The 22,987-nt window shown below is 42.7% G+C and overlaps 1 protein-coding gene across 3 annotated transcripts in view; it reads right to left on the reverse strand.

The window, feature by feature from the left end:
- RD3 (RD3 regulator of GUCY2D) overlaps positions 1 to 22,987 on the reverse strand; it is a 46,857-nt gene that overhangs the window by 4,176 nt on the left and 19,694 nt on the right. For all 3 annotated transcript variants that reach the window (XM_066594507.1, XM_066594508.1, XM_066594509.1), the window contains one exon: positions 15,296 to 15,610. In XM_066594507.1, the coding sequence (XP_066450604.1) occupies positions 15,296 to 15,591 (296 nt within the window). In that variant the 5' untranslated portion in view covers positions 15,592 to 15,610. The remainder of the gene's footprint in view (positions 1 to 15,295; positions 15,611 to 22,987) is intronic.

Consider the following 22,987-nt stretch of genomic DNA (forward strand, 5'->3'; position numbering starts at 1 on the left):
TGAATGTCATGTTGGGTGTCAAAGGCAGTACAAGTAATAGGCACTTTGAAATCAAATGTATCGATAATGCCAGCTGTCTTTGGATGGCTGACAACAAAACAGTTAAAGCTGCTTGTGCTTCTCGGACAATCAGATGATCCTCTCTACTGGTGGTCTGTCAATGGTATCCTGAGCCTGGTTGCCTTGTGTGTATGCCCTCATGCATCTACTGGTCTCAACACCTCCTAAAACTCTGGTCAGAATGGCCCAGGTGGCGGGCAATTCGTCGATACGACCATCCATCTTCTCGCATTCCAATAATGTGCCCCTCTCAAACTATGTTAACTGTGAAATCTTTTCGTAGAGGCATGTCTACACACAAGGAGCCTTTGAGAGCCTTTTCTCGGCCAAGGGTAGAACCATTTTTAGGGCCTCAGGTGGCAAGACTGTTCATCTAATCACACCACAACTCTAGTCATGTGCATATCTGCCTGAGATATAACTGTATGCTGAATTTTGCAGCAAAACGACAACTCCTTTTGGTGCTTGACTGTTGTTGACTAAGTGTATATTAGAGTGAAATTCTAAAATGTTAAAGATCCTGCAATCGTTTGCTTAGTATTCAATCTCACGTGTGCTTGCTTTTTCTGAGGTTGTGGAGCACATGAAAGCAAACACCTGTTCTCTTTGGACAAAACACAGTTTTCCATTTCCATCAAATCTCATTAAAATCCCCAAAGGTGTTTTTGTTCTTTTAATCAATACAAGTAATTCTCACAAGGTCCATGATTCATGAGACTTTTCCTGTATTGTTTATCACCTTGTGATCGTAAAGCGTTAATTAACTTTTCATCTTTTTAAATGCAAAATAACACATGTACAAACAGTATACTATACAATGCACTAACTATAAGGGATCCTGTGAATCAGTTGGTATATAGATTAATTTATAATATCTATCTGGGAGAGAGCAAATCCATGAATAATGGATTTTGTATCAAAAACACAGCAAGCATAGAGGAGAGGATATATTAAACAGACAGATACTGGGGTTTATCACCTTTGGTCGTATGGGTCCAATGTTTGTTTCCTTTTTCATTTCCTTGCCATGACCCATGGGCCAGTTCTCTAAGCGCTTGCGTTTTAATGATAGGGAAGGGAAATCTGAGATTCTCACCCCCAATATCAAAAGGGTTGAGACTAGAGATGAGCGAGCATACTCGCTAAGGGCAATTACTCGATCAAGCATTGCCCTTAGCGAGTACCTGCCCGCTCGGAAGAAAAGGTTCGGCTGCCGGCGGCAGGCAGGGAGCGGCTGGGAAGAGCAGGGAGGAACGGAGGGGAGATCTCTCCCTCTCTCCCCCTGCTCACTGCCGCAACTCACCTCTTACCCGCGGCGGCAGCCGAACCTTTTTTTCCGAGCGGGCAGGTACTCGCTAAGGGCAATGCTTGATCGAGTAATTGCCCTTAGTGAGTATGCTCGATCATCTCTAGTTGAGACCAATCTATCTATCTATCTATCTATCTATCTATCTATCTATCTATCTATCTATCTATCTATCTATCTATCTATCTATCTATCTATCTATCTCATCTATCTCATATCTATCTATCTATCTATCTATCTATCTATCTATCTATCTATCTATCTATCTATCTATCTATCTATCTATCTATCTATCTATCTATCTATCTATCTATCTATCTATCTATCTATCTATCTATCTATCTATCTATCTATCTATCTATCTATCTATCTGTCTATCTATGACCATGTCAATTTTATGGGGCCTGCAGAGAGAGGGGTCGACCCTAATCAGTCAAAAGTCCTTTGCTATTAAGATGTGACAATCTGTCACACCAGAAGAAGCTCTTCCCACTCAATATAAGTCCATGAGCACAAGATAAATAAGTCACCAGCAAAAAACATGTTGGACAAAATAGCATAGAAATGAATAGGAAGTTAATTTAAAAAATCTCACTACAGTGTTTCCCCCAAAATAGGACCCCGTCTTATAAAATTACCTAGCAGGCTCGGTCCATATAGCTCCTGCTGCTCTCTATTGTGAAGGTGGGATTCATGAATTGGCTGAGCCGCGGCATTGGCTGGCTAATTCATAATGGCCGAGGACTGCAGGAAGCCTGCTGGAGCACAGGGGAGCAGCATGGAGGACGTGAACTGAGCTGGCTAGGTTAAAGGGGTTGTCTCGCGAAAGCAAGTGGGGTTAAGTACTTCTGCATGGCCATATTAATGCACTTTGTAATATACATCGTGCATTAAATATGAGCCATACAGAAGTTATTCACTTACCTGCTCCGTTGCTGGCTTCCCCGTCTCCATGGCTCCGTCTAATTTCGGTGTCTTCTTGCTTTTTTAGACGCGCTTGCGCGGATGGGTCTTCTCCCTTCGGCTCGGCTCGGCAGCAGCGGTGTTTTGGCTCAGACCCTTGAATGCGTCATCGCGTAGCTCCGCCCCGTTACATGTGCCGATTCCAGCCAATCAGGAGGCTGGAATCGGCACATGTGACGGGGCGGAGCTACGCGATGGCGAGTACAAGGGGGCGGAGCCAAAATGCCGCTGCTTCCGAGCCGAAGGGAGAAGACCCATCTGCGCAAGCGCGTCTAAAAAAGCAAGAAGACACCGAAATTAGACGAATGTTTTTTTTAATGTAATGTAGCTGGGGCTTATTTTCGGGGCAGGGCTTATGTTTCAAGCCTCCGCCCCCCCCCAAAAAAAATCTGGGTAGGTCTTATTTTCGGGGTAGGTCTTATTTTTAGGAAAACAGGGTATTATAAAATTTATGCCATAAATAAAGCTCTATTAAAAATCTACATATTCATTCTAATAGTATAATGCCAGTAAAGTTCTAGTACCAAAAGAAAAAGTTAATTATTAGTGCATAAATAACATACCACCCCCCTTTCGCAAAAATCAATAAACTGCAAGTGCATGTGAGGAAGCATTTGTGGCGAACCCCATCTGTTTCTTCTTCACATGCACTTGCAGTTTATTGCTATATGACTATTTATTTTTTTGCAGGGTTATGTTATTTGTGCATTGATAATAATTAACTTTTTTTTGGCACTAACACATTATTGGTATTATGCTATTTGAAGGAATATGTGGGTTTATGATGAAGTTTTATTTCATGATAGTATTTGATATAGGAGCAGGGAGCACTAGCACTTTATTTTGTTGTAACGATTATGGAGGGTTGCCTTCCACGTGTATATGTCTGTATGTTTTTATCTGCTTTTTTATGAGCTGCTAATAAAATATAAGATTAAGTTTAATTCCAATAGTTTCCATACTATTTTGTCCCACGTGGTTTTGTTGGTGATTTGTGCTATTGGACTTTAATATTGAATTGCTACATTAAAGGAGTTGGGACCATACAGGGTCAACCAATCTCTCTGAAGACCCCATAACATTACTATGGAGATATTAGATATGAGATAGATATACTAGTTGATATTCCAGTCTTCGCTCAAGTTAATTTGTTTGGTACAGTTGTTTTACCTGTTATTCCCCCTCAACATTTTATGAAGTCGTGGTTACTTCAGAAGAACAAAAATAGGGAAATAAATATATGTATACACGTAGAGGAGCGTTAAGGCCCATTTACACTGGACGATTATCGCTAAAACTTTGCTCATCGGTGACCGTTTTAGCGATAATCGGTGCGTGTAAATGGGCACAGGGCTCCCACATTTCAGGCTCTTTTCGCTGATCCTTAAAATCAAGTGAGCTTGATTTTAGCTATCAGCTGTTCTCCATGCAAAGGGGGGGGGGGGGGGGGTGAAAGTGCTGATAGCATTGTTTCCCCTATGGAGAACAAAGGATCTGAGTGCAGCTAATAGCCTCGGGCTATTAGCATGTGCTCAGTGAAGGCTTCATTAACATGCATAATTGGCAGTTAAGTTGCTGAGAAGCTTCTTAAATGCCAATTATTTCTTAAGCAAAATAATCGCTCAAAGCTGTCGTTTGAGCGATTATCTGCTCATGTAACTGGGCCTTTAGATTCTCCTCAGACTGTATGAATCAATGTGCCACCCCTTCTATTCTCCTCATCTTTAACCCTTAAAGGTAACGCCCCTTTTTATTTAAATTTACCCCCAGACTGGAGGTTGCAGCCCCTTCTTAGCCTTAAAGGCATGCTTCATCTCTGCAGTCCGTTGCCACTTCCTTATGTACTTTACAGCCTTTCAGTATATGCACACAGAAGTCAGTTAGATTCTCCTCAGTATATACACACAGAGATCAATTATATTATTCTCAGTATATACGCATAGAGGTGAGGTAGATTCTCCTCAGTATATACACATAGAGGTGAGGTAGATTCTCCTCAGTATATACACATAGAGGTGAGGTAGATTCTCCTCAGTATATACACACAGAGGAGCATTAGATTCTCCTCAGTGTATACACACAGTGGTCAGTTATATTCTCCTCAGTATATACAAATAGAGGTGAGGTATATTCTCCTTGGTATACTCCCATAGAGGAGCATTAGATTCTCCTCAGTATATACAGAAAGGGGTCAGTTATATTCTCCTCAGTATACACACATAGAGGTGGGGTATATTCTCCTCAGTATACACACATAGAGGTGGGGTAGATTCTCCTCAGTATATACACATAGAGGTGAGGTAGATTCTCTTCAGTACATACACACAGAGGTCAGTTATATTCTCCTTAGTATATACACACAGAGGTCAATTATATTCTCCTCAGTATATACACACAGACATTAGTTATATTATCCTCAGTATATATACACAGAGATCAGTTATATTCTTCTCAGTATATACACATAGAGCTGAGGTAGATTCTCCTCAGTATATACACATAGTGCTCAGGTAGATTCTCCTCAGTATATGTACACAGAGGAGCATTAGATTCTCCTCAGTATATACACATAGAGGTGAGGTAGATTCTCCTCAGTATATACACATAGAGGTGAGGTAGATTCTCCTCTGTATATACACATAGAGGTGAGGTAGATTCTCCTCAGTGCATACACACAGAGGTGAGATAGATTCTCCTCAGTGTATACACATAGAGGTGAGGTAGATTCTCCTCAGTATATACACATAGAGGTGAGGTAGATTCTCCTCTGTATATACACATAGAGGTGAGGTAGATTCTCCTCAGTGTATACACACAGAGGTGAGATAGATTCTCCTCAGTATATACACATAGAGGTGAGATAGATTCTCCTCAGTATATACACATAGAGGTGAGGTAGATTCTCCTCAGTATATACACATAGAGGTGAGGTAGATTCTCCTCTGTATATACACATAGAGGTGAGGTAGATTCTCCTCCGTTTATATACATAGAGGTGAGGTAGATTCTCCTCAGTATATACACATAGAGGAGGGTTAGATTCTCCTCTGTATATACACATAGAAATGAGGTAGATTCTCTTCAATATACAAATTATTTACCTAGGCTTTATGGTTTCTGAGAAAAGAACTATGTTATGTATCACAGATTTTCACAGTTTTTCATACTTAGAATTGAATATTGAAGTTGCAACCCCTTTACTATTCCTATTAGAATGTAAAAAATGGTCATGCGGTCAGATGTGTGTTATCAGTTACATTATATAAGGGTCACTTACTTCTGCACTTAGCATTTAATAATTAAGTTGTGACTAGTTTACTTTTCCTATGTAGCACCTTTAGAATGCTTGTGACAAATTTTAAGTTTGTATGACACTGGAAACTTAGAGAATTAGATCAGGTGCATTACATAGGGGTGCATTTACTTTTGCACTTAGCATTAAATAATCAAGTTGTGACCCCTTTACTTTTACTATTTACATTCTAAAGAATGGTCGTGCTAAATTTCAAGTTTGTACGACATCGGGAAGTTATAGAATTAGATTAGGTACATTACATAGGGGTGCACTTACTTTTGCACTTAGCATTGAATAATCAAGTTGTGACCCCTTTACCCTTCCTATGTAGGACCTAAAGAATTGTCGTGTCAAATTTCATGCTTGTACAACACCGGGAAGTTGCATAACATAGTGGGTGCACTTACTTTTGCACTTAGAATTTAATAATTGAGTTGTGGCCCCTTTACTTTTCCTTTCTTAGGTCCTATAGAATGCTTGTGCCAAATTTCCTGTTTGTACGACACTGGGAAGTTAGGGAATCAGCGGCAAGTCAGTCAGTCAGTCAGTGGGGGGGGGGGGGACAGATAGATAGATAGAGCGGCCTTCGGAGAGAGGCGTTGACCCTGATTGGTCCCATCTAGAGATGAGCGAACGTGCTCGGCCATGCCCCTTTTTCGCCCGAATACCGCAATTTTCGAGTACTTCACTACTCGGGTGAAAAGTACTCGGGTGCGCCGGGGGGCGGGGAGAGGCGTGGCGGCGTGGGGGGTAGCAGCGGGGAACAAGGAGGAGCCCTCTCTCTCTCCCTCTCCCCCCCACTCCCCGCTGCAAACCCCCGCGCCGCCACGGCTACCCCCGAATTTTTTCGCCCGAGTACGGAAGTACTCGAAAATCGCGGTATTCGGGCGAAAAAGGGGCGTGGCCCAGCACGTTCGCTCATCTCTAGTCCCATCCCCTTTGATATTGCAAGGTGAGAATCTGTGCAAGATTCCTCTATCTAGAGGAAAAGCAAAAGGAAACAAACATCTGACCAAAGCTGGCAAAAGCCAGTTTCCGTCCTGTGTCATTATGTGTTATTTGTTCCCAGTGTATGGAGCTGCGTGTCCTCTCACTATACAGACTGTCTCATTTCATATCCTTTTTTCTGAGCTTTAATAAAAGATCTTCATTACCAATTATTTTCTCCAGGATCCTCACTTATGAGTGCTTTATAGCACAGAGCGCTGCTGTTACAAATGTCATTGAAAAAAGATATGGGGAGCCTGTGGGTGGAAGAGGCAGACACTATTGCAGAAAACAGTATCTATGTGAAATGGAGCAATGCCATTTCTAAGCAGAGCACTACTAAGGTTTAGGACAGTAATTAAAATTGGTTCTGCCGTATCACTTTGTGTAAGCATCCTACATTTACAAATGTGGTAAATGGTAGCTTATGCTATAATAAAGAATAGAACATCAAACAGTATAGATTCAACTTATTCGCCTGTTAAGGACCATGCTCCAAAATATATGGCGCAGATATAAATGGGTTCTCCAGGGGCACTTTTTTTTCCAAAACTTGCCCGTCATGTTGTACTAATGTAAGGGGTGCAGCAGTAATTTAATGTTTTACATTTTGTTTTATTATGTGTTTGCACCCTCAGGCACTGGGATTGGGGTAGTCGGATGGTGCTGTGGGCATAAGGGCGGTACTAGCATTGTTAAGCAATACCCTCTAGACAGAGGCGTAACTTGAAGCTCCTGGGCCCTAATGCAAAACCTGGAATGGGGCCCCCAACTATAATGCTTTACACATAGTACTGGGCTCCCTATATGGAGAAAAGAGGCCTTATGGGCCCCCCGAGGCTCCTGGGCCCGGGTGCAACCGCATCCCCTGCACCCTTTATAGTAACACCCCTGCCTCTACATATAGAAGAAGCAGTTTCTAGTCTAGTGGAGGATAGAAGCGGGATTTGCCCATGAGCAAGCCTAGCTAGAGACAAGGCCAGAAGCTGGTAGGAGATGAGCACAACGCCCACTCTGTGGGACAGAAAGGACTTTGGCACCTGACCACTGGCAATACCATTTGATTGTTCCCTTTAGTGCAGGAGAGAACCCGACCTCATATTTGTTTGGAACAAAAGTGGAGTCCGCCCTTAAGCCACAGCAAAAGGGACAAGGGCTTGGAAAGCCTTGTGGATGCAAACTTTGCCTAACAGTTCCTGGTCACAGTGAAGTCAATGCCAGAGACTGTTAAGTTCTCGTGCCCGGTGATGTCATGTTACGCAGGACACCAGGGGCGGATGCAGGAAGTCAGGGGCGGCAAATTCGAAAAAAAGAGCAGAGAGAACGCCAGAAGAGTGGTGCCAAGCTCAGGAAAAGTGTCGTGCTGCACTAAGAGACTCCTTTAGCGATCCCTATCTAAAGTATGAGTGCTCCGGGACCTGAGAACCCTGTACAGGGTGGTACCTCTGGTGTTGGAAGTAGCCAGTGCGGCACCTTCACAGAAGTCAATGGTTTACTGCACATGGATTTACTGCCTTGTTATGTTTGTTTAACAGGCGGATAAATCTGCAGCAGCGTCTGTTAAAGCAAAACCAAAAAAATGTGTTTCCTCTTGGAGGAGTTTATCGCAGGATTATGACAAGATTCTGTGCAAAATTTGCATTGCCCAGCTTGTAAAAGATGAATCAGCAGGGCTTTTGAATGACATTAAGATATTAGTGGAGGGTCAGGTCCACACGGCTTTGGCTTCTTAGAGCAGTCCACCCCCCTCTATCCCCAGAACCTGCAGGAGACCTCATAGCGAGGATATAGTCTCAGGTTCAGAGAGTGTTACTTTCTCTAAGGAGGAATTAGAGGAATCTTTTTTGGAGTCCTCCAATGAGGTGGAATACTAGATGTTTTTGTTTAACCCTAAAGATATAGGGGAGCTAATCAGAGCCATAAGGGGTACACTGGGTATAGAGGAGCCTAGAGAACCAAGATCAATCCAGGATGAGGTTTTTGGGAGTCTGGGGGAGCGGCAGAGACCTACTTTTCCAGTTCACAAGAATATCCCTAAAATGATCCAAAAGGAATGGAAAAGGCCAGATTCAGGTGGTAGATATAGGAGTATTAAGAGACGCTACCCCCTTTTGGAAAAAATCTGCTCCGACTAGGACACGGTTCCTAAGGTCGACGTTCAGGTCGCTAAGGTGGCTAGATATACTTCACTTCCCTTTGAGGACGCTACTCACCTTAAAGATCATATGGATCGCAAGGCTGATAGTGTTCCAGTTAGACCCCTTGTTTTTCCCCAAGGCAGATTCTTTTTTCCACGGATCTCAAGAGATAATTATTCTGTCATTCTGTAACAACCCAAAAAGTGGGAAGGTACAAGTATATCACTGCCTGGATGTGAGAAGGGCAGTATTACAGTATATTTCTGCCATGGATCAGTGGAGAAGAGACGAAAAATTATTTTTGCAGTTTCAAGGAAATAATAGGGGCAAAAAAGCGGCTAAGAGCTTGATTGGCAGGTGGATCCGATCAGCCATTACGGAGGCTTATAGGGTATCAGATAGACCTGTTCCAAGAAATCTTAAGGCTCATTCCACAAGAGCAAAGGCTTCTTCTTGGGCAGAACATGCTCCTGCTTTCCTGGACCAAAGATGCAGGGCCGCAGTGTGGAAAAATCCGCACACATCACCTGGTGCTGTCGTGGAGATGATTAGGAAAGGTAGATTAGCCAGGTAATCCTGTTTTCAGGAAGTCTGCACAACTACGCCAGAATATTCCCCCCCCCCCCCCCCCCCCCCCCCCCGGTTCAAGATTTTCTTTGGATTTTTCTTCTTAGAGTTTCCCTACAATGGGGAGGATAAGTTAATTTAGATTTACAGTCCTACCCCTGACAGGTCTTTTTGTTTAAATACTGAGGAGAATAGGAAGGGGGGAGCCTTTAAACTTCTCGGTATGCTTTCTGTCCTATGAAGGGAAGATAATCTCACCTGGTGCTGTCGTGGAGACTTGCTGAAAACAGGATTACCAGTAAAGCTAATCTACCTTTTCTGTCGACGCAGCTATGTGAACTTGTTTTTTTGTGGGCCGAGTTGTATTTTTCAATTGTACTATTTAATGTACCATATAATGCAAAAAAAATCTAAAATAGAAAAAAAGCACAATATTGTTTTTATGGTGTATACACTATGGCAAAAATGACGTGTTAACGATTACAATACCAAATTTATTATTGTTCTCTGGACTGTTTTCTAACTTTTTAAATCTTTCAATCGATGGGGTTGTGTGAGGGCTTGTTTTTCGTGGAACAACCGTGCTTTCTACTGGTACTACTTTAGACGACATATGTCTTTTTGATTGCGTTTTATAAAATTTTTATTTGGAGGCGGGGTGATTAAAAAAAAAAAGTAGAATTCTGGTGTTATTTTTTATTTTTTTTCTGCTGAAGTTCACCATGCGGGATAAATAATGAGTACTTTTGACAGATCAGGCATTTTGGGATATGGCGATGCCAAATATGTTTTTTGTTTTGAATTTTTTTTGTATAAATATGCCTTTTTGATCGTGTTTTATAAAATTTTTATGTGGAGGCGGGGTGATAAAAAAAGTAGAATTCTGGTGTTATTTTTTTTTTTTCTGATGAAGTTCACTATGCGGGATAAATAATGAGTACTTTTGACAGATCAGGCATTTTGGGATATGGCGATGCCAAATATGTTTTTTGTTTGAATTTTTTTTGTATAAATATGGGAAAGGAGTTTTTTTTACCTTTTTTCATTTATTTTTGTTTTTTTAAGCCCTCAGAGGGGACTTGAACTTGCGATCTTTTCTTCACTTAGGGGATTGTTTTAGCTATAATTAAAACAAAGAAGGCGCTGCATAGTAGGGCAAGACAATGATAGAAAATTGGGGCAGACACTTAGGAATAATGGTCCCTAGATGGTCTGTGATAAGACAGAACATCAATAAAAGTTTTTAAGTAGCTGCATCCCTCCCTCCATAGAACAGCAATATCTCAGTTAAAATAATGAAGAATTAGAAGAAACAGTTGGGTGTCCAGACAGGCTGTAAACAGGAAACACGGCTCCCAGGCGAGCTCCATACAAGCCACGCCACTGAAGGGCGTACATATATGCTGTTTAGGGTCATGGTGTTATTGGGAGAAGCACTACTTGCAGGACAATATAAAAGCTATTTCAGGCCCCCATCCACTATAGGCCATTTATAATACTGGTGTCTTACGTAGCTGCTCTCCTGTTTAGTGTCTCTTTAAGAGTAATCTAATTTACATTTTTTACATATTTGTGGATTTATGTTTTCTTTTTTACATCTTTATTAGATTATCTAGATTAAACATTTCTAGAATTTGTCAGATACGACTCTTCGTATTTATTATAATGAGTATAAAATACAGCGTTCACTCCCAGGATGTTAGTGGAAGAAATTAAATTACGTTTTCATGACCGGATCCTGGTTGTCATGGCAATGCTGGAAATTTATAAACCATAATTGAGGCATGATGATTTGCAAGACAGAAGATTCTTGAATCAAAGATTGTTTACTGGTGATATAAATAACTTGGCTTTACTAAGGGCTCATTCACATGGCTGTATATGGGTTTCGGCCTGCAAATGCGCAATGTATTTATGGGCTGAAACCTGCAGTATTTGTGTGTTACACAAAAACACTGAATATTTTTGTGTGCAAAAAAAGCCTTAAACTCCCTTGGTTTCAAGCGTAAGGCCTCAGTCACACAGGCGCATCGGCAAACGTAAACCGGCGCCGATGCGCCCGTGTGACTGACACCAGCAGACAGACGTACCTGCAGATGGCCGTCTCTCTGCAGCGCTGGAGGAAAGAACATGTGACCGGCTTCATTGCCGGTCATGTGTTCTTTCCTCCGGCGCTGCAGAGAGACGGCCGTCTGCAGGTACGTCCGTCTCGTTCCTGCAGTCACACGGGCGCATCGGCGCCATTGTACGGGTGCCAATGCGCCCGTGTGACTGAGGCCTAAATACGCAGGGAATACACAGGTTTCCTGCATATTTACTGCATACTGAACAAGCCCATTGATTTCAACGGGCTATATTGGTGCGTAATAGGCACTAAAATAGGAGATGCTGCGTGAACGAACCTATCCCAATCAATGGGTTCTATTCACTGCGTATTACTCTAGTAAAGAACACGTTCACAATACAGCTGTGTATACGAACCCTAGGGCTTATTCAGACGAACATATTTTATATCAGTATTTTGAGAGCCAAAACCAGGAGTGGAGAGAAAGTATAATAGAAAGATTTGCATGACTTGCGTATTTTCAACAAACTTCTGGATTTGGCTCTCAAAATACTGATGAAATATACATTTGTCTGAATAAGCCCCTAAGGTGATGTTCACATGTGCTTGTGAATTCCATTTTTTTTGTTCTCTGTCATAGGAATAATAAAACGGAAAACAAACTGTGACTTATCAGTCTTGCATTGGATATTAATGGTGCCCAATGGACCCTAATGATCTGACATGGCATCCATTGGTTTCCATTATGGTGTCTGTAATGCAAACTACAATTAAGATTGAGGTGTTCGTATTAATAGTTGGGGTGATTAATTATTGCTTCTGTGTCTGAAAATATATGGGTTACCTAACTATCTGCCTGTTGGGATTCCCACATTCATTAACCCTTTGCAATCCAATTTTGGATTCAGGGTTTCCTAGGGGGCTTTCTTTTTCTGCAATTATACAATGCTGCCATCTGCTGGCTAGAGCCAGTACTGCAGTATGGGACATGCTGGAGAGGTCCCCGACAACAGAGCGGACAGTAATATACAGTAAGAATACCCTGCCGGACATCTTCCGACATCGTAGATGTACAGCCTTCAATCAGAATGTCTTCAGACATCAGACAGTGGATTGGAAAGGGTTAAAATGTGAGACCCATCTCCCTCTTCAAGACTGAGGAGCAGCTGGATAGAGCAGTGGGGAGTGAATGCCCACTGCTACTCTATACAAACCTATGGGGCGTAAAGAAATAGCTGATCGAGTGCGCACAGCTGTTTACCTTTACCAGTAGAAAGACCCCATTCTAATGATTTGTGGGTGTTCCATCAGATGCCCCCACCACCACCAATCTAGAATTTATCACTTATCCCATGGATTAGTCGTAAAAGCTCATGGTTAAAATAACTCTTAAAAGCTGTCCAGCCACTCTGGCATGAAAATCCAAAGATGTTTTCCTAACCATCGGAGTCAGCTTCTACCTATTTAACGTCAGCTATACACAAAAAAATATTTACTGGTTGGAAGCTATTTCTTCCCAGAATTAAGTCAATTGATCAGTCCTGTTCCAGTCCTGGCATTAAACAGCCCGGTTATCAGACAAAAACATTCCCCCAAATATTTGTTCGCTCATTGCAGGTGGTAGGGTACATCTCAAATTGCAGACTATGATGCAAAGTATAAAGTTACTAAAATTAGTAAACCTTTTATTAGAACCTTTTTTTTTAGAAGTAGTGCAAAATAAAAAAAACACGGAGGGAGCTCGCCTTTAGGGCCGCCGAGGGTCGTGAACGACTAAACGGCTAACAACAACAAACCTTTTATTTCAAATAAAGAATTGAAAGAAAACAGTTTTAGAAACCACTTTAACGGTAGGGAGATACGAGTCTGACTATCACTAACTAGAAACGATAATTACTGATATGTGCATTTAAAGAAGCAACAATATTCCTCACCACATATAAAGGAACTACAAGGTTAATTCAGAACTTCTCCATAGTCTATCAGGACAGTAAATCAGAGCTTGACCGCTCACGCAGATTTATGAAACTGTCCAAAAAAAACCTGTCTTATTTGTCTCTAGCAACCAATCACAGCTCAGCTTTCATTTTACCAGAGCAGAATACAAAATGAAAGCTGCACTGTGTTGAGTTCCTAGAGATAACAAAGACAGTTTTTATTTTAGACAGTTTAATAAATCTGCCTCACAGTCTGTAGAAAGCAGAATCTCCTCTGCTCCCAGTGGAATCTTCATGAAGTTTACAAAACTTTAATACTAATGTCCAACCATTCCAGTCTTTTTCCAGACAGGATTTACAATCCCAAAACTCAGACAAATATTTGAATCTGTTGGCACAGTCCAGCATCTCAAAGAGTAGCGCTAATCGCTTTACCCTAACAGCAAGCTTGCTCAGTCTCTATAAACTAACACTAAGTGTGCACACTGTCGGGTGTTTTATGAGGTCGGCCTCACTTACAATTTCAGGAAAGGAAACTCTGCAATGTTCTTTTGTTTTTCCACTGTAGCAGATGGATAGTTACGTTGCTGCAGTCGATGCTACGCCTGGAAGATGTCTTTCCACATTGGCTACATCAGTTGGAATCCTCAGCATCTCGTTTGTTAGCCCACAGTCAGGTGCCTGTGCTCCTCCTTTCTCTCCTCTATAGTACTCAGTTGCACCTTACACTTTACTGCATTACAGGGCTCCCATGACCCTCAGACTCCTGCTGTCTCACACTGTCTCTCAGTTTGCTGCTCTCCTGCAGCTCCTTCTCTTTGTGATGCAGCCAACAATCCTCTTTTATCAGTAGGGAAGCAAAGAATCACCAAGTGTCCTTCTGAGCATGCTCTGTTCAAAGTGGCGCATAATTTGTTGTACAAATTGTTGCAGCTCTGCCCATCACCATGGTAACCATTTTGGTGACAAAATTTTATAAGTTTGGTGCCTTTTTATATTTGCTATAAAATTTAAAGCAGTTTGTGGGGTTAACTTGAGGGGGACATGGTCAGGAATCTTTTGGACAGATTTGCTATTCTTAAAGACTGAAAGTGGCACAAATCTGTGTGCCAATCCATGCCTACTCATAGCAGGCATTGATTTAATTTTCTGTTTTAGGCCAGTCCATGATGCATCTTAATAAATTTGGTGCATTTTATTCTAATGCACTTCAGATTAAGATTGACATGAAACGCCAATCTTAAAATTTTCCCCCATAGTCTATTATATTACAACTTGCATCATGTAACAATAATTATACTTTGTTTATGTTGGACTGGACAATCCATTTAAGGCTGGGGCTGGGTTGGGAGATCCATCAGCAATTCTGTCACTTTTAATGGCAAGAATAAAACCAAATACAACACAATTCTTAGAAGGGTTCTTCACTTTGGACCAGCCCCCCTGCCCCTCTCTATATGCCCCCTTAAACAGAATATATGAAAATGGATTTTCTAAACTAGAGAATACCTTTACCGCCAAAGTGATGGAAACTTTGTGTGATTGTTACTTTCCATTTAAGTCCATGACAACATTAAAAGGGTATTCCTTATCCACAGGATAGGGGATAACTACCTGATTAGTGTGGGTCCAATCGCTGGGACCCCCACTAATCACTAGAACAGGGATCCCATGACCCCCTATGTGGCTGGTAAAGAATGGCACGCTGAGCACTAGCGCTGCTCTCCATTCTCTGCCAGTCCCGTGGAACGGGGATAACTTGATATTACTAGAATACCCTTTTAATATCCTGATTCCGATGACATTTTTGCTTTCATGCATAATTCTGGAACCCATTATAAATCAATGGGGTAGCTCAGCTGCTGTATGGATCTGACATATGACGGATCTGTAACAGCATTATGAACAGAAACCACGACAGCAGAGTGACCAGAGCCTAACTAACAATGGCTTCTACCAGTTGTTGAGAGGCTTTACCTGAGGATAACTGGTCCACAGTATGATGGATGGATTGTGCTGCAGGACTCCTCCAGCTGTAGCCTCTCCACGGGACTGATGTCATAACTGTGTTTCGGGTAACTGACCAGCCAGCTATAGTCCACCCCAGTCTTAATCTTCCTATATTCATTCTCCTTCTCTCGATGCTGTTTCTCGGCCTGTTTCATTTGCCAGCTCAGCTCCATCATTAATGTCTCCACCACCATGTCGGCAGGATTTCTCTGGGAAAGTCTCAAGTTAGGCTCGTTCCACCTGAACCAGGATGTCAGTGCCATGCTTCACCAGATCTTCAACCTAGAAGAAAGAAATGCATTAACAGTGTTAGCAATTATTTTAATTAAAATATGCCTTAATGAGCTTAAAGACACAGCAGCTAAATTCATAGGGACCTTTCACACGTTACAGAATAGGCTGCATGACGCACTTCAAGCCGCAGTAAATTCCGTACCAAAATTTTCAGGTTACCAACTTACCTGCCAATTTTGTTGCGGAATTGAAAATGTTTTAAATCCTGCCTGTGATTCCACATTAACCCCTTAATGACATGGCCTATTATGGACATCTCCATTTTTCAAAAGCCATAATTTTTTATTTTTCTAACGACCCGGCCGTATAAGGGCTTGTTTTTTGTGTGACGAACAGTAGTTTTTATTGGTGCCATTTTTGAGTACATAGACTATATAGTAAAACTTTTTTTTTTATGATCGCAGGGAGAGAAAACGCATCAATTCTGCCATAGATTTTTTTTTTCTTAAAGCGTTAATTATCTAGTATAAATAACACAATAGATTTTTTCTGCGGGTCGGTACAATTACAATGATACCAAAATTCTTATACTTTTTTTAGGTTTTTCCACTTTTCTGCAATAAAACTCCTTTTTTGGAAATCCTTTTTTTTTCTAAATCGCTGCATTCAAAGTCCTATAACTTTTTTATTTTTCCATGGACGGAGCTCTGTGAGGGCTTATTTTTTGCAAGACGAGCTGTAGTTTTTTGTTGGTACCATTTTGGGGTACATACAACTTTTTTTGATCACTTTTATTGCGTTTTTTACGCTTTTTGCTGTGCAGGATAAAAAGAAAGTTCAACGCATCGTATGCATTATTACAGACACGATAATACCAAACATGTGGATTTTTTATGCTAATATGAGAAAAAGCGTAAAAAAAAGGTTTTTGTTTACATTTAAATTTTTTGTACATTATGAGAGCTGCCTGTGCTCAGCCAATCAGAGGCAATCATGAATGGGTGAGTGCTGCCTCTGATTGGCTGAGCACAGGGACCAATCAGAGGTAGCTCTCAGCTGTCATTCAATAGCTGAGAGCTGCCTCTGATTGATCAGAATGCTCAGCCAATCAGAGGCAGCCCTTTCAGCAGGCGGGGATTTTAAATCCTCAGTTCAGTGCAAGAGAAGAGCCGGCTGGACACGGCTGAGCCCCAGCAGCTGCAAAGAGGTGAGTATACTTTTTTTTTTAACACATTTTTGAATTGATTTTCAGGGAAGAACTTATATTTGAACCCCTTACCTGCTTACCTGAAAATCAATGTAGCACTTGCCGGCAGCCAATTGCTTTCAATTGGGCCGGCTGTATTGCCAGCTCCATTGAATTCAATGGGAAAACATCGCTCTCCTCTGCCACAGCTGACACAGTGTCCAGTGACAATGGGACTCCCCGCGGAGATAAAGAAATCCTCTACCACAGCCGTAGCAGAGGATCGTGATGTTCTCTGTATGTCAATGGGGCCGCTGCAGCTGCCGCCGGACGCATTGACCACAGTTTCACATCCAATGAATCCCCTGCTGCAGCTGTCACAGCCACAGCAGGGGATAGCGGGCAGCACTCTTTTTGAGCAGATAAACGCTGGGAACTTTTTCGCCGCTTTGGTCACGCAAATTTTTGAATGCATAACTGATGCGTTCAAAAATTCATGCATCAAAACGCCCGTGTGACTGAGGCCTGATAGATACCCCCACAAATGACCCCTTTTTAAAAACTACACCCCTTAATGTATTCACTGAGGGGTGTCATGAGTATTTTGACCCTACAGTTTTTTTCAGGAGTTAATGCAATTTAGAGGAGAAAACATAATTTTTCATATTTTTGCAAATATGTCATTTTAAAGGCAGTTTTTTTTTCTATAGTGCACATGAAAATTAAAATTTGCACCCCAAAATGGATACCCCTGTTTGTTATGTATTCAGAAACATACCCATTGTGGCCCTAATATTATGTCTGTATGCACAACGGGGCCCAAACTGAAAGGAGCAACCAGTGGCTTTCAGAACAGACATTTTGCTTGAAGGTTATTTAGTCCCCATTGCCCACTTGTAGAGCCCTTGAGTGGCCGAAACGATAGAGAACCCCCACAAATGACCCATTTTGAAAACTAGACCCCTTAACAAAGTCATCTAGGGGTGTACTGCGTATTTTGATCCCAAAGTTTTTGAATGAATCTAAGTAAAGCAGAAGGAAATAATTACGATTTTCATTTTTTGGCAAATGTGTCAAATTAAATACGGTGTTTTTTTTTGTCCAAACACATATAAATAAAGAAATGTGCACCCCAGAATAGATACCCCTGTTTGTCCTGTGTTCAGAAACATACCCATTGTGGCCCTAATCTACTTACAGGACAAATGGCCAGGCCTATAATGGAGGGAACATCTATTGGATTTCAGGGTACAACTGAATAAATTCCAGGCCCCATTGCCCACTTGTAGAGCCATTGAGCATCCAAAACGATAAAGAACCCCCACAAATGACCCTATTTTGAAAACTAGACCCCTTAACAAATTACTCTAGGTGTGTACTACATATTTTGACCACACAGTTCTTAAATAATTCTAAGCAAAGCCAAAGGAAAAAAATTACGACTTTCATTTTTTGGCAATTGTGTTATTTTAAAAACAGCTTTTTTTGTACAGCACACCTATGAATGAAGACTTTCACCCCAAAATGGATACCCCTGTTTGTCCCGTGTTCAGAAACATACCCATTGTGGCCCTAATCTACTTCCTGGACACATGGCTAGGCCTATAATGGAGGGGACACACATTGGATTTCAGGGCATAACTGAATAAAATTCCATTGCTCACTTGTGCAGCAAAAAAATTGACTCCCTAAAAATAATCTCTCCCCTTCCTTTTTAGCATTCCCCAAATCTTAGATAAAAGTAATAATGTAAACTCTGTGGTATGTCCAAAGACAGGGGTAATTAGGGGGGCCTGGTTGGGATGGGCACATGGGGCAATAAAATCGGGTATCCCTCCTCCTCTCATGCATTTTTGGGGGTATTTTTTGACCCCAGAGGCAGGGATGGGGTGTAAAAAGTGGCGCTCTATGAGGCTTCATAATCTTGCTGAGGTGGGACGGTCTCACAAAGAAGGCACACAACAAGCTGCTCCAGGAACTGCAGGAAGGCAAGCGTTTTCTGCAAGTGAATTACATAATTCCGACCTGCTAATGTGAGTGAAATTGTGTAATCTGTGCATTTGATCGATCTGTGTATTGCCGCAGTTCAAATGCATGCGTAATTTCTATCTGGTCTTGTGAGAATGGCCTAATAGTAGATCACTACTTTTTTATCACGGGATCGGGGACTGCTCAACGAGGCCACTGGTCACTGCCCCAGGCTCTCGGCAGCCTTTGGTCACCGGGAGCAAATTTCCCAGACCCTTCCGGGCTCCTGCGAATGTGTCCGGCATATTTGTGGCGTAGGAGTTGGGGAAGGTCCATGGAGGATGATTGTGTCGAGGTTCAAATGCGGAGGCATCTGGTAAGATGTTTCATCTCCTCTCACTGATCGCATCGGTGAAAGGAGATAAAACTTCAACTTTTTAAAAACTGTTACGTGATCGCCGTTATCCATTGGATAACGGCAATTGCTTGACAAGGTACCGCTCAACGTGGGCACCCGTGACATCTCCAGGCTCTCGGCTACCTTTGCTAGCTAGGAGCAGGGAGATTTTACATTTCCTTGGCAATCCTTGACTTTTGCGCATCCATCCGCCATTATACTGACAGACTCATGTCCCAAAGCCGGGGTATGGTCCGCGGATAAAGATTCCATCTGGGGACCATGAGTATGTAATTTCATCTCCCCTCATGGATACGATCTGAAAGGGGAGATGAAACTTAAACTTTTTAAACTTTTTTTTTTTTCACTTTTAAACCTTCCATGATCACTGTTATCCGATGGATTACAGTGATCATGTGACCAGGAACCGCATACAGTAGTCCCTGGTGACATCTCCCTGCACTCAGCTATCTTTGACAGCTGGGTGCAGGGAAATTTAAAATTTGCCAGGCTCTCCAGCCTTCTGCGCATGCATGCCACATCGGCACATGCGCAGAAGGTCCTGATTGCCTGGGAACATCACGGAGGACCTGGGTGAGTATTTTCACCTCCCCTGATGGATCACTTTTCTGCAGTCCTGGTGACATCTCCTGCCTCCCGGCCACCTTCAGGAGCTGGGAGCCAGGAGGTTTCAAATTTGTCGGCTGATGCAATCACGCCTGGCGCGCATGCGCAGAAGAGCAGCATCGGGTCACGGAGGATCAGACTTACAGCGGGACAGCATGGAGGACCGGGGGGAATAATCTCAGCTGCCCTGATGGATTGGATCCATCAGGGCAGCTGAATCTTAAGCTTTTTAAAAACTTTTTTGCACTATAATGCGCTCGGCCGATCGCATTGCCAGGGACTGCTCCACGCGGCCCGGGATGACAGCTCCATGTTGTCTGCTACCTCTGGGCACCAACAGCATGGAGCTGTCACTTTCATAGCCCATGTGGCTTTAATCCCCGCAGGAAGCATGTTTTTATGTCCTCGGGGATTAAAGCTCACTTGGCTAGGACGTAAAAACACTATGGGCTTGTCACTAAGGAGTTAAAGGGGTTTAATTATTTATTGAAGACATTTATCCCCTATACACGTATACAATAGGGGATAAATGTCTAATCGCTGTGAGGTCCGACTGCTGGAATCCCCAGCAACCCCTAGAATGGAGCAGTTGTGTGCATGCTCAACCATAGCATCATTCACTTCTGTGGGACTGAAGGCAGTGCATTGAACTCCCTCTGTTCCTTAGAAGTGTATGGAGTGATGGTAGTCCATGTGCACTGCTTCACTGACATTGTGCATTCAGAGTGCTCCATTTTCTGGATCCTTGAGGATCCCAGCAGTTGGATTCCTAGTAAGCAATAATTTTTTCTCTGTGATAGGAAATTTATGTCTCTAGTGGGAAAATGGGAAAACCCCTTTAACTCTGATTGTGCAGGTCGAAAAAGAAATTTGACTGACAAAACAGTAAAGCACAGTATGCAATGATGTTGCAGGCAGATATGTAAATGATTACAGTTGTGGTGTGATTAGACACCAGGTCTTGTCACCTGAGACAGTAAAAGTGCTTCCCCTTAGGCTCTCAGAGGCTACTTTTGTGTAGTGCACCTCTTTTGGAGAGATCATTGACTGTTAGACATGCCGCTACAACGCACACGACATTTGCCCAGTTAATAGACTTTGCGCATCATTGCAATAAGAAAAGCAGGATGGTCGTTTTGACACACTGTCCTCCATCTAGGCCATTCTGACCAGGCTGTTAGGATGAGCAGATCCAACAGACTCATTGTCCACCATCCAGACACAGGTGGCACCTTCATTAGATAACTTTGTCTCTGCCTGGACCATTTCCAGGCGCTTAGCAAAAGGAAATTTGCTCTTACAACGTCCATTACCTGTGCTGCCATTAACATCCTAACACCGTCACCTTCATTTGCAGTGGTTTTGTGAACAAGAAACCTGCCACGGACTGGAACCATATCATCTTTAGTGATAATTCCAGGTTTTGTTTGGGAGCTGACGACGGTCGTGTTTGAGTATGGAGGCCTTATGCTGAGCACTTCAATCTTGCCTTTGCTGTGGGGAGACACACTAGCCCAACTGTTGGCGAGATGATCTAGGGAGTCCTCACATATGACAGTTGGTCACCCCTAGTACTGATCGAGGGACACTAACCGCGATATGTGTGGAAATCCAGTGCCCACATGTGTTACATCTCATGGCCGGGCTTCCAACGGGCATTTTTCAGAAGGATAATGCTCGACCATACACAGCAAGAGTTTCCCAGGAATGCGTTCCCCAAGATTGTCACTTAACCTTGGCCTTCCCAATCAGCACATTTATTGCTGATTGAGCACCAATGGGATCTGCTGGGTTGCCAGCTTTAGCAGCCTACAATTGTGCAGGATCTAGCGGCCTATTTGCAACATATGTGGGCAAGATAACATAGGGAGTAGAGATGAGCGAACGTACTCGGATAGGCACTACTCGTCCGAGTAATGTGCCTTATCCGAGTACCGCTGTACTCGTGCTGAAAGATTCGGCACGCGCTGCGGAGCGGGGAGCTGCAGGGGAGAGCGGGGAGGAACGGAGGGGAGATCTTTCTCTCCTTCTCTCCCGGCCGCTCTACCCCGCTCCCCGCTGCGACTCACCTGTCAGCAGCGGAGCGCCCCGAATCTTTCAGCACGAACATAGCGGTACTCGGATAAGGCACATTACTCGGACGAGTAGTGCCTATCCGAGTACGTTCGCTCATCTCTAATAGGGAGCCTGGATGCCTTCATGCCTAACCATGTCATCATGCATCGAAGCTAACGGCGGCCCAGCAGGATACTAGCGCCTCCAATGAATTGTACAGTTTACCCCAATAAACATATCCTTTTTTCTCTAATATTTTAATCATTTACATATATCTTCATTACATTCACTCATATAAAGTTTGTTCGATTCCAACAACCTCTTCTTGGTGCAGTATTTATTTTTGAGTATATAATAAAAAAGTAATTAGCGCGCATCACTTTGGATCTATTGAAGGAGATGCAACTAGAGATGAGCGAGCATACTCGCTAAGGCTAACTACTCGAGCGAGTAGTGCCTTAGTCGAGTATCTGCCCGCTCATCTCTAAAGATTCAGTTGCCGACGCGGGTGACAGGTGAGTTGCGGTGGTGAGCAGGGGGGAGCGGGGGGGGGGGGGGGGAGGAGGGAGAGAGGGATCTCCCCTCCGTTCCTCCCCGATCTTCCCCGCCGGCAGCCGAATCTTTAGAGACGAGCAGGCAGATACTCGACTAAGGCACTACTCACTCGAGTAGTTAGCCTTAGCGAGTATACTCGCTCATCTCTAGATGCAACCAAATACCAGACACTAAATAATTCACCACCCTAGACCACCAGGGATAAAATTATATCAGGTTATACTACTAATACACTATTTTTGCACCATTGTGTGAGGGTGGCACTAAGCTAGTACTATTTAAAAGGGTCATTTTTGTTTAGGAGACACTTTACAAGTTATTGTTGCTCTATTAATGTGCGTATTCTGATGGTCCTGTAATGTAGGGCACTCTGGCTTTCGTTATATATGGGTGTGTTGCTTGAGCTCTCTATAGCACTTCTATTTATTTGTACAGTATGTGTACTGAATGGAAACAATATCTATGAACACTCTATAGTTATATTATTGATTCACTTTATAATGAGGGTTCTGATTGCGTCTATCCAGTGTGCTGAATCTATTTTTATGTGCTTTCATACCGCTTTAATTACACTCACCCCTGATAAACCTTCCATCTGCCTCTGTGTATTAGGTCTCTCTAGGACTAGACTTAATTT

Source organism: Eleutherodactylus coqui, chromosome 3, assembly GCF_035609145.1.
Source record: "Eleutherodactylus coqui strain aEleCoq1 chromosome 3, aEleCoq1.hap1, whole genome shotgun sequence".
In the NCBI taxonomy this organism is placed as follows: Eukaryota; Metazoa; Chordata; class Amphibia; order Anura; family Eleutherodactylidae; genus Eleutherodactylus; species Eleutherodactylus coqui.